We start from the raw sequence: 14,790 nt of genomic DNA, 5'->3' as shown, positions 1-14,790 counted from the left end.
CCTGAGAGCAAACTTAGGGGCTCACAAGCCTGCAGCACAAAAGGAAGCAGGCATAGAAAGGCAGAATGTTGGCAAACGCTGGACAGCTATTGCAGCTTTTGCAAAATACCACCCCACCAAGCTCAGCCCAGGTGAGAAAATATCCAGTTTGCAGGCGGAGATGGAAGGGACGGACGGGACTTTGCCAAGAGAGGCTCTGCCTGTGGCCTGTAATCCAAACTGATTAAGAGTCCAGAAATGTGAGGCTGTGCCAGATTGGAGAAACAGTCTTTCATCCCAAATGGCAGAGGGGACATTCCCGAAGGCCACACGTCAAGACTGACAGTAGGGGCGAGGCCCACTGCAGGGATCAGAGTAAGGGTGCTGCCCTCCCACAGCCTGTGGTTCCATAGGACCTCAGACCATTAAACTGAGGGACAGAGGAATGAGCCAAGTCAAAGGCCAGGGGAAAAAAAGGTGAGAAGTCTCTGTGAGAAGAATTCCTTAAGCAAGATCAGTTCACGTGGAGCTGATTTAGAAGCCAACAGCCCAGAGGCCTACTATCCTGGAAAGATCGGGACTGCCAAAGGACAAGCCCAGCTTACAAACACCTGTGACTGTGAGATCCTTTAAGGAAGCTCTGAGCCCCCAAGTGTGCACCAGCAGGAACTGGGTACAGCCTCGGGGACAAACTCTCCTGTACTTCAGATGTGGCTGAGGAGGAGGATGGACAACGAGGAACCTCCCAAAGAGCAAAATCAGGGCCTCTGGGGGACTGTGGACCAGAAAACAGAGGGCGGCCAGACAGGCTGACCCAAGCACTGCGGGCCTTCCCCATCACTGCCCCCAGAATCTGATGGCTTCTCTACACTACCTGATCCCTCAGTGCTCCTTCCTCTTTCTTCCAAATACACTTCAATTGTGGTGGCTTCCTGTGTTTTCCACCACTGTATATACATGTGGGGTGGGCAGCCCTGTCTGCCAGCTTATCTGTTGCTAGAGCATAAGGGACCAGCCTCACGGGGTGCTCTGCACATCAGTTGGAAATCCCACGCTTTCAGCTGATGGGACCTAGAGCCGTCTCGCCTGGGGAGGGACTGAGTGTGCTGGATGATGAAAAAGGGATCTCATGGATTCCTGGATGCCACAGGGGCACATTGTGGCAGACATTGTCCCCTAAACCAGGGTTTCCCTCTTCCGTGGGGAGAATGCTTTAGCTGGATACGTGGCCGGCGAGCAGGGGCGACATTTCCCTTTCTCTCTTACTGCTAGGGTGGCCAGGTGACTAAAGGTGAGCTAATAGGATATAAGAGAAAATCAAAGTGTGTCGCTGTGGGGTCTGGCCCTCAAAGCATCATTGGTCCTCAGCTGTCTTCCCCCTGCCTGCAAGTGAGTCCCTGAGTCCATGAACTCAGCTTCCGGACAAGCCGGAAGAGGATGGAAGATCAACAAGATAGAAGGAACCCAGGTCCACAAATGACTGCACAGACCAGAGATGTCCACCAGCCTGGACTGGTCATCTCTGGACTGTCATATGGGAACATGTGATGTCTACCTTTTTAAGCAATGGTCTTTGGGTGGGGGTCTCTTGAAACAGCAGTTTAGCCTAACTCAATGGTTCTCAAACTTGGACTTGCTTCAGAAACTCATGGAGGGGCTCACAAACACAGAGACTAATTAATTCAAGAGGCGTGGAGCAGGGCCCAAGACTTTGCTCTTCTGAGTTCCCAGGTAATGTTCATGCTATTGGTTTGGGGACCACATTCTGTGAACAATTCTCTCATGAAATATCCTTTGCCTCCTTTTTTACTCTTTTCCTTCTCTTTTTTTTAAAGATCTTATTTATTTGAAAGAGGGAGCACACACACAAGCAGGGGGAAGCAGGAGAGGGAGAAGCAGGCTCCCCACTGAGCAGGGAGCCCCACATGGGGCTCAAACCCAGGACCCCGGGATCATGACCTGAGCCAAAGGTAGACACTTAAACAGACTGAGCCACCCAGGCGGCCCTCTACGAGGGTATTTCCTTAGGATAAATGGCTATGTATAGAATTACTAGGTCCAAGAGTTAGGGTCTGTATGTTTTTATGGCTTTAAAAGTTTGAAAGAGGGACGCCTGGGTGGCTCAGTTGGTTGAGTGGCTGCCTTCAGCTCAGGTCATGATCCCAGCGTCCTGGGATCAAGTCCCACATGGGGCTCCTTGCTCGGCGGGGAGCCTGCTTCTCCCTCTGCCTCTGCCTGCAGTTCCGCCTGCCTGTGCTCGTGCTCTCTCTCTCCCTCTAACAAATAAATAAATAAAAATCTTTAAAAAAAGTTTGAAAGAGACTTATCTACCCTCCAGCAGTGCCATTTCCCCAAGACTGTATCAATATTAACTGCTATTCATAAACCTTAGACAAATCGAGAACACATAATAATTTTCATTTACACTTCTAAGATAATCTGTCTCTCTGTTGAAGCTTTCATCTTTTTTCTATTAATTTGAAACACACTTAGAGAGCAATCATTTGGTTTATAGGGTACATTTTTTTCACATCTGTCACTTCCCATTTTATATGTCATTTTTACACATAGACATTTTTCTTCCGAGTTTTGTTTTGTGTGCCTTTTGAATTTGTCCTTCTTTTTCCTTAATGATTTCCACATTATCTGTTATGCTCAGACTCCCCCAGAGCAGTAATAATCACCTATGCAGTCAACTCTCAGCTACCCAAGGAAAGAGGCAGTATAATTTAATAAAGCTATTAATTTCTCATTTATTTTATATCTAGCCACCTCACTGAACCCTTACTTATTCAGATAGTTTTCCATGTAATACTTTTTCTCTAATTTACTCTTTTTTTTTTAAAGTAGGAGCCCAACATAGAACCCCATTCACAATCCTGAGATTACCACCTGATCTGAGATTAAGAACCCAACGAATTGTGTCACCCAGATGCCCCTCTCTAATTCATTTTAGAGCTCTGCCCTTTTTTCTAACTGCCTGAGTTGAATTCTTAGTCCACTTCCTTTTCTTCTTTCTTCTTAGAAAAGCCTTTGACACTACAAATCTGTTTTTGATCACTATCCCAGCTCTATTCCACAGATTTTTGATATATATTCTCATGGAAGTATATTCTAAAAATTCTGTGATTTTTATTTCCTTTTACCTGAGTTATTTTGAAGAGGTTTTTTTTTTAATTTTCAAGTTTTATTTTGTTTTGTCTTGTTATCATTTAATGTTTACTGAGTTCCTAATGGATATCATTTTACCTACAGAATAGGGGAATTATGTATTTCCACATATAATTAAGGTTCTGAGGAGCCAAAAACAAGACCACCAGTGCCAAGAGATCTCTGTCTGTAGACCAGAGATTTATGAGCAGCCAATAAGTCCACCGCACAGTGGTGGTAAACCCTAATGTTTACCCACGTGATCTGTCCAGAACCTATCCAAGGACAGGTTAAAGCTTACAACTCCTGAGTGTCTATAATTTTGTATTTCTGATCTGATGCTACATTATTTAACTCATAGAGGTACATGACAAATAGTCATTGTGGATTACACTGTTTGTGTCTTTTTACAATAAGCCTCCATATCCCATTGGATGATTTCAGCCCTGAATTCTGGTATCTCATACTAATATTATGATCGCTGCTTTCTTCTTACCAGGTTTTGCCTGATATACCAGCTTTGCTCATCTTTTGGTTTTGGCTAACTTTAATTTTTAGACACTCCTGCAACTCCTCTGTAATGAAACTTGATTGTGGGGTTTGTAGGCTGGTACCCTGTGGAAATGCAGATAATTAAGGGCACAATGAAGAACCCATCCCATAATCAAATAACTTTGTTTCCCAAGTTCAAACAGGTTTCTTTCGTGCAGAACTTCTCAGTCTCTAATATGCCAACATGCAAACTGACTCGCCATGAAGAAACATAAACTTATTTTTGCCTCAAACCCCATTTTTCCCCAGCACACCTATTCATCTCTCCTGGAAAACATGAGAACAGGTTGGGCAAGGCTGTTAGAGTGTATATATATATATATATATATACATATATATACATATGTATACATATATGTACATACGTATATATGTACATATATGTATACATATGTATATATATGTATATATGCACATATATACATATGTATATATATATGTATTTTCCATTCCATCATATATATATATAACACAATACATATATTGTGATACACAATACATATATTGTGAAATAATACATATTTCAATAGTTGAAAAAACTTGATTTTTAAATAGTACAAGTTTATTCACATGGCAGTCTTGAGCTATACTTCCACAGAATTATATTTAATGCTGGGAATTAATATTGGTCAAAATAATGTAAATTCACAAATGTATCTAATTTCTGGGAAAGTCAAAGTACTTATTCCAGGGTTGATAATAGCTCTAACACATACACCTTCAATCTATAATAAGTTGTTTTGTTTCTAGAAGCACTTTAGTTTTCAGAGGATTTTTCATATGCAGGATTTTACTTAACTTTTACAACCTCATTAGGTAAACTTGAAAAGCTTTATTATTCCACAGAGATAAAAGGAAACAGGCTTGGAAACCTTCAGGGATCTGCCCAACGTGGTCCGAAGACTTGGAGTCAAGTCCAGGAAAGATCAGTAAAATCTCATGGAAATATCTTGATGATGAACCAAGTCAATGTAACGTGACCTGTCAAGATTATACATTTTTCTCTACTGTATATTTTTCCTAGAACCTTAAAATATGGGGACACCTGGGTGACTCAGTCACCTGCTTTTGGCTCAGGTCATGATCCCAGGGTCCTGGGATTGAGTCCCACATCCGGCTCCTTGCTCAGCAGGGAGCCTGCTTTTACCCCTACCAGCTCTGCCTGTCACTCCCCCTGCTTGCTCTCACTCTCTCTTTCTGACAAATAAATAAAATCTTAAAAAAAAAAAAAAGAACTTTAAAATATGGACATTTTAAAGAGGAAGAAATTTTATCCTGGTATTCAATTACTTATTTAAATGCCCTCTTCCAAAGCCAGATGGGAAAAATTAATGACATTTAACTTATTCATGTAATAAAAAATATTTTCATGGTCCCTGAGGATCACACTGTCACCAAGCTCTGGCACAATACTGCATCATGACTATCTTCTTCAAACTATGGTTTACCTAATTTCAGCAGCCACTTGATAAGGTGTCGTTTTCCAGACTTCCCCTTTCACTGTTTTCCCATCAGCCACTCTCACTGTGATCACGTTGTTTGTATTCCCCTTTTTGTCAGTAACGGCAAATGGAAGCTGATGGTCTTTCTTCAATATTTCAAACAGCTTCAATCTTTCCTTCACAAAATCTGGCTGATTTGTCACCTGAAAGTCATTAGAATACAAGGTTAACATACGCAGCCCACTTTCTTCTACCGCTTCAACCTGCAGTAAGGCTCACCCCATTCTCTGCCCACCCCAGGTCTTTTTTAACTCTCCTCCCATTCACTTTCCACCTCCTTATGTCTCAGGGTCCAGCTCAAAGCCTCCCTCTTCTAACTACCATATCTCCCTCTACTGTAGGTTCAACGCCTGTGTATGCACAGCTCCACAATTCACCACCTACTCACATGCCACCCCACTTGGTTCTCAGTTGTCTTTCCTGTTTGTCTGATCTCAACCAGTCCGATCCCCCTGAGGCCAGGTTTTCCTCCTTTGCTCCTGTCAACTGTTTATGCTCAAGACCAACTCTGGTTTGTTTTCATGATTTATACGGTGGCTAATTTCCTTAACACAAAAGAAAAACTCTGCTGTCTCAGCTTAAATAGACGAAGAAGGACTTCGTCTTGGTTCTTTGTGGCTGGCTCAGCTCAAAGTTAAGACATCAGGTAGCTAAGGTTTGCAAGGTTTTGAATATACTACTAGTGTCGTAATTTAATTAGCTATTATGTTTTAATTAAAAATCAGGCAATTAACTGTACCAGAATATTTAAATGCCATGGAGTATTTCACGTTATTTCCGTAGCAACAACTCAACTCGCTCTCAGGCCTGCTTTCCTCCTTCATTTTAGCATTCTTTTCTTGGGTTTGACTGGAAGGAGGCTGAGAAATAAAGTTAAGTTATAAATAACTCATACCAATGTGGAGAAAAAGGAACACACTGGAAACAGGAGAGGGACATGCCAGCAGTCAGCTGGTGTCCCACGTTGGACGCTGGGCTTCCCTGACCCACCACCTAAAACTCTAGATGGGCAAGTCATTTGCTGGGGTTCCATCCTTCCTGTCTGTGCATTTTCACACACTCTTGTTTAGTATATTCAACATATTTTGCTCTCTGAAGTTTTTTCCCCCTAAACTTCAAACACAATGTCGCTGGCAAATGCTTGTGTAGCTGCTGCCACACTTTAAATGCACTATTTTAGGAAGATGTTGCACTACAGTACCCTTGGTAAAGAACTCAAGAACATCCCACAGTCTGAGAAAGCTTTTAGAACTTCAGAAGATGTATTATGTTACCCGACAATAATTTGTCCTTCAGTGGACCAAAATATTAAAACACTCTATTAAATAGTAAAGCTAAATACACATCTCTCAACAAGTGAACAAAAACAAAAACCACCTGTCGTAAATAGCTCAGAACCAGCCATTCATTAGACAGAATGGATGAGTATTTATGTAGCTGTTGGTCTTCATGCTAAGGAAAGAACAGTGAGTTTTAAACACTCCAGCATCTTTTTCAAAGAGAGGAAAATGCTATTTCTGCTACCGAGAAAATGCGTGGCAATTTACTGGAAAAGCTGAGAAATGACACCATTAAGTCAGTCCGGCGACTGCTGGAAATACAGGGCTCCAAACGGTGTCCAGGCCCTTCACCGGTTCCCTGGGCTATAGCAGGTGCACAGCGCATCGCTCCGTGAGGCTCGGGCCCTGCAGCGCGCCGCGGCCGCACCCGTCCTTCCGCCGGGATCACCGGCACCCATGCACTGTCGCACCGGCCGCGCCACCCGCCCCGGGCTCTAGGCGGCACCCGCCCGCGTTCCCCGCAGTGACCCCGTCGCCCCGTTACCTGCGCGCCCGCCGCTGCGCGCGTGGCCTCCTGCGCCTCCGCCGCCGGAGCCGCGCTCTCCAGCTTAGCCTGCCGGCTCAGCTCCTCGGCGAGGCACAGTCGCAGGCGGTAGAGGTGGTGGCGCAGGTCGCGGTTCTCGGCCCGGAGCTGCGCCACCTCCCGCGTCAGGCACGGCCCCTCCGCCTGGCCACGGTCGGGCGCGTTCAGCTGCTCGTCCCTTAGGCGCTGGACCTCCGCCCATAGCCAGCGGATGTCCTCCTCCTGCCGCTCCAGGCGTGAAGCCACGGCCTCGGCCGCCATGTCCACCGGCTCCCCAAGCCACCGACGCCGCTCAGCGGGCAGTCGCCGGGGTGAACGCAGTAGCCACCGCAAGGAGCGGGAGATAGCCGCCCGGCTACAGAAAACAGCGGGGAGGCGGGGCGTCACGGAGAGGCGGGGCGACGAGAAGAGGGGCAGGGCGGGGACTATAGGAGACGCGGGGAGGCGGAGTTACGGAGGGCGAGGCTCTCGGCAGACTGGACCCATAGAAGCCGCGGGGAGGCGGAGCGAGGAGGAGAGGCGGGGCAATAGAGAGGGGCAGAGCCGGGCACACGGCGGGGCAGGGACTATAGGAGCCTCGGGGAGGCGGAGCGATGGGAAGGCGGGGCGACGGGAAAAGGAGGGGCGGGGATCACTGCTGGGCGGGGACTATAGGAGCCCCGGGAAGGCCGCCTGACGGGCAGAGGTGGGGCGGGGCACTGCTGGGCTAGGATTATAGGAGCCGCCAGGAGGCGGGGCGAGGGGTGGGGTGAGTGCCGGGCTGGGGCGGAGGCTGGGCTCGCTACTGCGGTGAAGTGTTTGGGGTGGACAGGGCGCGGTGGTCACGCGGAGTGGTCAGGAGACGTGGAGAGTGGCGTGGGGACTGAAAAGGCTGACCGCACCTTCGGGGCTAGCCATGAATATCACCATGAGTTGGTTGAAACACAAATTGTCCAAAATCTTGGGAAGATTTCCTAGCGTGGCTCTTTTTCTGGCCGTCACCATCCTTCCAACTTGCGACTAGGTTTTGAAAAGTGACTGTTGAGAGTCCACCATCTTTGGCTTTCAGGCCGAAGCTGACCAAGTGCAGCGGCCGCCGGGCCAGGCAGGGGGCACGGAAGACCTCTAAGGAAGTTTAAAGCTCAGGGGCAATTGCTAGCTCCTCGCTACAGGTTAGGGCAAACGCCCCCGACATTCCTGTATACCACGTAACTGTGAGCATGAACCTTCCTGTAAGAGGAACACAAATTGATTTTTATTAACATTCTTGGGGCTTAGAATGTGGCAAACATTGTTTTAAGCTCTTGATAATTACTAACTCCTCTAGTACTTAGAGCAAAAAATACTATTATTATGTCCAGTAAATTGATGGATAAACTGAATCACAGAGCGGCTAAGTGTCTGGGATTTTTTAAAGATTTTATTTATTTATTTATCTGACAGATAATTTTATTTATTTGTAATATATATTTATTTACATATGTATATTTATAATATTTATTCATTTATTTGTTTTTTTTTATTGTTTTATTTATTTATTTATTTATTTATCTGACAGAGAGAGAGTGAGAGAGGGAGCCAAGCAGGGAGAATGGGAGAGGGAGAAGCAGGCTTCTTAATGAAGGCCTGATCCCAGGACTCTGGGATCATGACCTGAGCTGAGGGCAGATGCTTAACAACTGAGCCACCCGGGCACCCAGAGAGGCTGTGATTTAACCAAGGTCACACAAACACTGAACGACAGAGCTGAGATTCAAACTCAGATAATCTGATGTCAGTGTCTATGTCCTTAACACTATGGTGCCTTTCAACATTGGTAAGATTTACTTGAACACATCATATAATTAAATAGAGGTAATAAAGGCCATCAGAATTCCAGAATGGGAGAACTTGGTTGGACTGATGAGATTAAAACAGAGAGCAATTGCTCTGGAAAATAAAGGTTGGCAGTTATTAGAAAGGTGGAGAGGCGAATGAATGCCACTCTGGGAGCAGATCTGCATTCCAATGGCTGAAGGGGGCAACTAATTGGGGTAAGCTAACTGGAACCACAGACAGCTCCCAGCGGGAAGTTCTGTAATGTATGGCACTGAAACCATGCTTTTTCTTCCCTTCCCTGGTAAGCTTCTGGACAGAGTAACACAGACTCACTGTCTGCACCCTTTTCCCAGTCACTTCTCAACCTGCTGCCATCTGGTTCCCACTCCTCCCATTCCTCCATGACTCATGTATGATCAAGTGCTCTCCTCCTGCTTAGGGCCCCCCTCAAAAGTTTTCTCAACCTCCTTTGTAATTTGTCTCTCTTCAGCCTCTACCTCCAATCCTGAAACGACCAGCGGTCTGTTGTCTGTTGCTAAAGATTTGTTTGCGTTTTCTATAAATGGAATCATATACTATGTACTGGGGTTTTTTGGCTCCTTCATTCAGCATAATTCTGAGATCTATCCATGTCTGTGGGTATGTCTGTTGCTCATCCCCTCACTCACCCCTGGTAATATTCCATTATATGGCTACACCACAATTTGTTTATCCATTTGTGTATTGTTAGACATTTGGGTTGTTTCCAGGTTTGGGCTAGGATCTATCTGATGGTGAGCTCATCAGGTTACTGTGGTTATTTCCCCAGTTTCGGAAAACAGGGTTTGAATAGACATACTCAGCAACCGGCAGACTGTCCACAGTAGCTCCCCGACCCATGGACTTAAAGCTAGTCTGGTAGAAAAGACCAAGTGGAACCACTAGAACTTTCTCAATAGTAAACCAAAAGCAATCCCACAGTCCCGGAGGAATTGCAGAGATTACTGTCACCCTCAGTGACCTGAACGATGCAGCACAGTGATTCTCACCACACCTCCATTTGCCTCCCTTATTTGGACTTTGGGGAAGGCAAATGGATGAAGATTTATAGTGGATTGTCATTAATTTAATTAGATGGTGACTCTAGTAGCAGCTTCTCTTCCAGATATGCTTTCATTGGTGGAGTAAATCAGCATAATCTCTGGTAGCTTACATGCAGCTATTGATCTGGCTAATGCTTTTACTTTATACCTATTAGTTAAAGGCCATCAAAAGCAGTTTTCATTCAGTTGGCAAGACAAGCAATACATTCGTCATTTCAACCTAGGACTCTCTAGCTTTACGTCATAATATAGTCCTCAAGGACTTTGATGGCTGCTCTATCTCAAAGATATCGCACCAATGTTCTATCATGAATAATATGCTGCTGATTCTACTTGATGAGGATACCATATGAAGTGGCAAACACAGTTGACCCCTAAACAATACAAGGGTTAGGGACATCACCGCCCTGTGCAGTGAAAAATCTGCATATAACTTTTGACTCCCCAAAAACTTAACTATGAATAACAAAAGACTTGAGGTCGACCAGAAGCCTTACCAATAATATAAAGCCAATTAACACATACACTGTATGTTATATGTATTATGTGCTATATTCTTACTAATCAGTAAGCTAGAAAAAAGAAAATGTTATTAAGAAAATAATAGGGAAGGAAAAATACACTTTCAGTACTCTACTGTATTTATTAAGAAAAAAAAATATGTAGGTAAGTGGACCCATGCATTTCAAGCCTGTTGTTCAAGGGTCAACTATACGATAGTCACCTTGAGAAGGCATGTGAAAGACATAGGGAGGGAAATAAATCCCAAAATTAAAAATTGCAGGAGACTGCCATTCAGTGAAATTCTTGGGGGCCCAGTAGGTCAAGGCATCTAGGGATGTCATTTCTAGGGTAAAGGAAAAGTTGCTGAATCTTGACTAGTCTCACTAAGAGACACAATGCCTAGGGACCTCTTTGGATTTTAGAGACAATGTATACCTCCTTTGAGCACATATGTTACTCTGACCCAATTACTGTGTAGCTCAAAAGATTATAGTTTTGAGAAGGAGCAAGTGCAGAAGGTTCTAAATAGGTCAAGCTGCTATGCTAGTTACATTTACCACAATGATTCAACAGATTTGGTAGTGTTGGAAGTTGTCCATTATGGGTAAGAGTAGTATGCGTAACCTCTGACAGAACTTATAAAGGAATCACAGCGTAGTCTTTTGGACTGGGGAAAAACACATGTCGTTCTTTATTTCTGAGAAGCAGCTTCTGGTTTGCTCCTGGACCACAGTGGAAACTGATCTCTTGATCATGGGCCATCAAGTTACCAACCTACCTAAACTGTCCATTATGAGCTGGGCGTTGTCTGACCCACCAAGCCCTAAGTTTAGGTATGTATATTAGCACTCCACGATCAAATAAAGAGGTACACATAGGGTCAGGCTTAAACAGAGTCTAAAGGCACAAGTTAGTTACACAGTCACCCGTATGATCACAGCTCCAATGGCCTCATGGGAAATTCTGTAGCACCAGTTCACTGAGGAAGAAAAAAATCTGAGCCCGGTTTATAAATGTCTCTGCACTCTTGTGGACTAGAAGCTCTACAAGTTGACTCCTGAGAAATTTCATTCCTGCCTTAACTTCTGATATGACAAAATATTCTAGACTCATCTGTGCATATGGGATCTGTCACTTCTCCAAGGTGCCATGCCTAACTGATATTTAGTTTGCAAAATCTGGTTACTGGCAATGATTCTTATTTCTAGGACTTGTCTGTATTCAGCGCTGCAGATAAATATGATGCACAGCTAAATTTGAATTTCAGATAAGTAATTGGGAGTGTAAGTATGCCCTATGCAATATTTGGAACATATGAATACTAAAAAAACAAACAAAAAAATTCAATGAGATAAAGACATTTTATAATGTAAAAAATGTTACATTCTGCAAGGGCAATATAGCAATTAAAAATATATGTGAGGCAAACTACACAGCACTCACCTATATAAAATATAAGCTTCAGGAAATATAAGGAGAAAGAGATCAAACACACTAATGGAAAATTTTACACATTACTCTATTCAAGACAGGTCAAGTATACACACAGAAATGTAAGAATGTAAAAGACTCCCAAAATATAATAAAAAGGTTAATGTATATATCAAAAACTACTTAAGCACACACACATTCTTCCCAAAGATTAATCATATACCAAGAGCCAAAGAAAACCTTGGTAGCTTCAATAAACTAGAAATATACGGGGAACACTTTTGGATCCCAGTACAATGGAATTGGAAATTAGAAAAAAAACAACTTTTTAAAAAGCCCTTCCATATGGAAATGAAATGACCTCTATTAAACAACTCTTTAATAAAAGAAGAAAAACAAAGAAATCACAGAATTTCTTTAAAATAATGATAACGAAAATACTCACACATAAGAAGCTGTGGGATACATTTACAGTAGTGATGAAAGAAAAATTCATAACCCTAATACCTGTGTCAGTAAAAACAAAAGAATGAAGGGGCACATGGGCAGCACAGTGGGTTAAGCCACTGACTGGTTCAGATTATGGTCTCAGGGTCCTGAGATTGAACCCAAGTCAGTCTCTACACACTTAGCATCAAGTCTGTTGAAGACTCCTTCACCCTCTCCCTTTGGCCCTCCCACTGCGTGTTCTCTTTCTCTCTCTCTCTCTCAAATAAATAAATAAATCTTTTTAAAAAATGAAAAGAAATAAATTAAATTCTCAATTCAAAACCTAAAAAAACAAAACAAAACAAAACAAAATAAAGGAAGGCACAGGAATAATAAGGAAAAAGAAGAAATTCATGAGCTAGAACAGAAAACCTTTCAATCAGATTAGTAAACCAAGATCCCAAACCCTGAGAAATAAAATAGAAAAGCACTGATTTCCACAAAGAAAAAAAGGAAAAAGGCATAAATATGCAAGATAAGAAAGGATACAGAGAAAATAACATACATAAGAAATATAATAAATTATAAGATACATAAGATATTTAATAAGAATTGATACATAAGAAATTTAATAAATTATAAGGCACTACTTTCTATACCTCTACAAATAAACTTGAAAAACAAAAGGAAACAGATAATTTTTTAAGCAAATAAAGTTTACCCCAGAAGAAACAGAAACCTTAGACCTACCAGTTTCCATAGAATAAGTAAAGTTTTATCAAAGAACTACCCCACAAGAAGCATCAGGTCCAGATGAGTTTCAAGGGATTTCAACCAAACCATTAAAGATCATAGAGTCTTGGTGCTAATAAATTGTCACAGAGCATGGAAATAAAGAAAAATGTTTTAAGTGTTTTTTTAATGAAACAAACATAACATACCTACAGCTGATAAAGGTGGCATGAAAGAAGAAAATTAATCAACATCACTTATGAATGCTGGTGCAAAAATCTTAAATACAATGTTAATAAAAAGGAACAGGTTTCCATACTATATTTAAGGAAAAATAGGATGACATGATCAAGTGCGGTTTAGGCCAGGAATACAACACTGATAATGGAAAATACATTAATATAATTCTTCATATTAGCCTAAAAAGAAAACCATTTAATTACTTCATAGATGCTGAAAAGGCTTTTGATAGAATGCAGCACCCATTCCTAATAAAAGCTTGTAAAAAATATATTTTTTTAACGATTCTATTTATTTGCCAGAGAGAGAGAGCACAAGCGGAGAGAGCAGCAAGCAGAGGGAGAAGCAGGCTCCCTGCAGAGTAAGAACCCAATATAGGGCTCGATCCCAGGATCCCGAGATCATGACCTGAGCTGAAGGCAGATTCTTAACTGGCTGAGCCACCCAGGCATCCCTGAAATGGGTTTGTATTTTTTAACATGTTATATACCTCAATCATAAAACCATAGTACTTAAGTTCTAGCTGAAGGGGGAGACCCAGAGGTATTTGCCCCAAAGTCACAAACCAGACAGGATTGCTCACTCACTCCACTATCACTTAATCTTGCTATGGAGGTACCAGTAATGGAATCTAGCTATTGCCCTGGACCCGCAAGGACGACAATCAGCCTCGTTGTCTTGTGCTCTTTTCCTTTCTTTATTTTTCCAGCGACATGCTTATATATCCTCACACAGCCAATGAGCGCATAGGGTACAGAAGCGGGCGAATCACAGGGGGAGCCTAAGCAAGATGACTGCACCAGCAACCAATGCTATAGGCTTCCTCTTAGGGCGTTCTGCTTAGTCTTCTGAGCCAACTTTTCTTGGCAGCTCGCCAGGCGCCATCTTTTAATGTCGGAGGCCGCCCTGGCCAGGGGCCTGCCTCCGACATCTAGCTGCGAAAAGAAGATTAAGGGAGAGAGGAAACAAATGATCTCTAATCAAGGTGACATGGTAGCATACCTTGAAAATTACAATTTTAATTGTAATTAATTGTAATTAATCAATTACAAAATCAACACAAAATCAAAAAGAATTTATCCAGATAAAAGGGTATAAAACTGGGTGTATGGGTGGCTCAGTCAGTTAAGCAACTGACTCTTGATGTCAGCTCACATCACAACCTCAGGATCGTGAGATCGAGCCCAGCGTCAGACATGAAGCTCCTTAAGATCCTCTCTCTCTGTCCCTCCCACCCCCACCTGCTGTGAGGGGAGGGGAGAGGCTCCTTCTCTCTCTCCCTAAAAAAAAAAAAAAAAAAAGTATAAAGCAAATGTGCAAAAATCAATAGTATTCACACACATAAGTGATATCCAGTCAGAAAGTACAATGAATAGGAGAATCCCATGTATGGGAAGAGCAATAAAGAGAAAATATTAGAAATAGGGCAGCAAGGAACATAGGCATATCTCAGAGATATTGCTGGTTCCGTGCTAGGCCACTCCAATGGAACGAAAATTCCAATAAAGCGAATCAAGTTTTTTTTATTT

At 42.9% G+C, this 14,790-nt stretch overlaps 1 protein-coding gene across 3 annotated transcripts in view; it reads right to left on the bottom strand.

The window, feature by feature from the left end:
• The window catches only part of TARS3 (threonyl-tRNA synthetase 3), a 60,805-nt gene extending 53,364 nt beyond the window's left edge, over positions 1 to 7,441 (bottom strand). For all 3 annotated transcript variants that reach the window (XR_014313273.1, XR_014313274.1, XM_082736646.1), the window contains exons 1-2: positions 7,008 to 7,441; positions 5,130 to 5,326 (exon numbers count right to left, since the gene is read on the bottom strand). Coding sequence is in view for 1 of the 3 variants with exons in the window: in XM_082736646.1 (XP_082592772.1) it covers positions 5,130 to 5,326; positions 7,008 to 7,307 (497 nt within the window). In the remaining 2 variants the exon portion in view is untranslated. The remainder of the gene's footprint in view (positions 1 to 5,129; positions 5,327 to 7,007) is intronic.
• Positions 7,442 to 14,790: the final 7,349 nt, after the last annotated feature.

This window comes from Mustela nivalis (assembly GCF_964662115.1).
Source record: "Mustela nivalis genome assembly, chromosome: 6".
Lineage (NCBI taxonomy): Eukaryota > Metazoa > Chordata > Mammalia > Carnivora > Mustelidae > Mustela > Mustela nivalis.
This window is presented reverse-complemented; position numbering and strand designations above follow the sequence as displayed.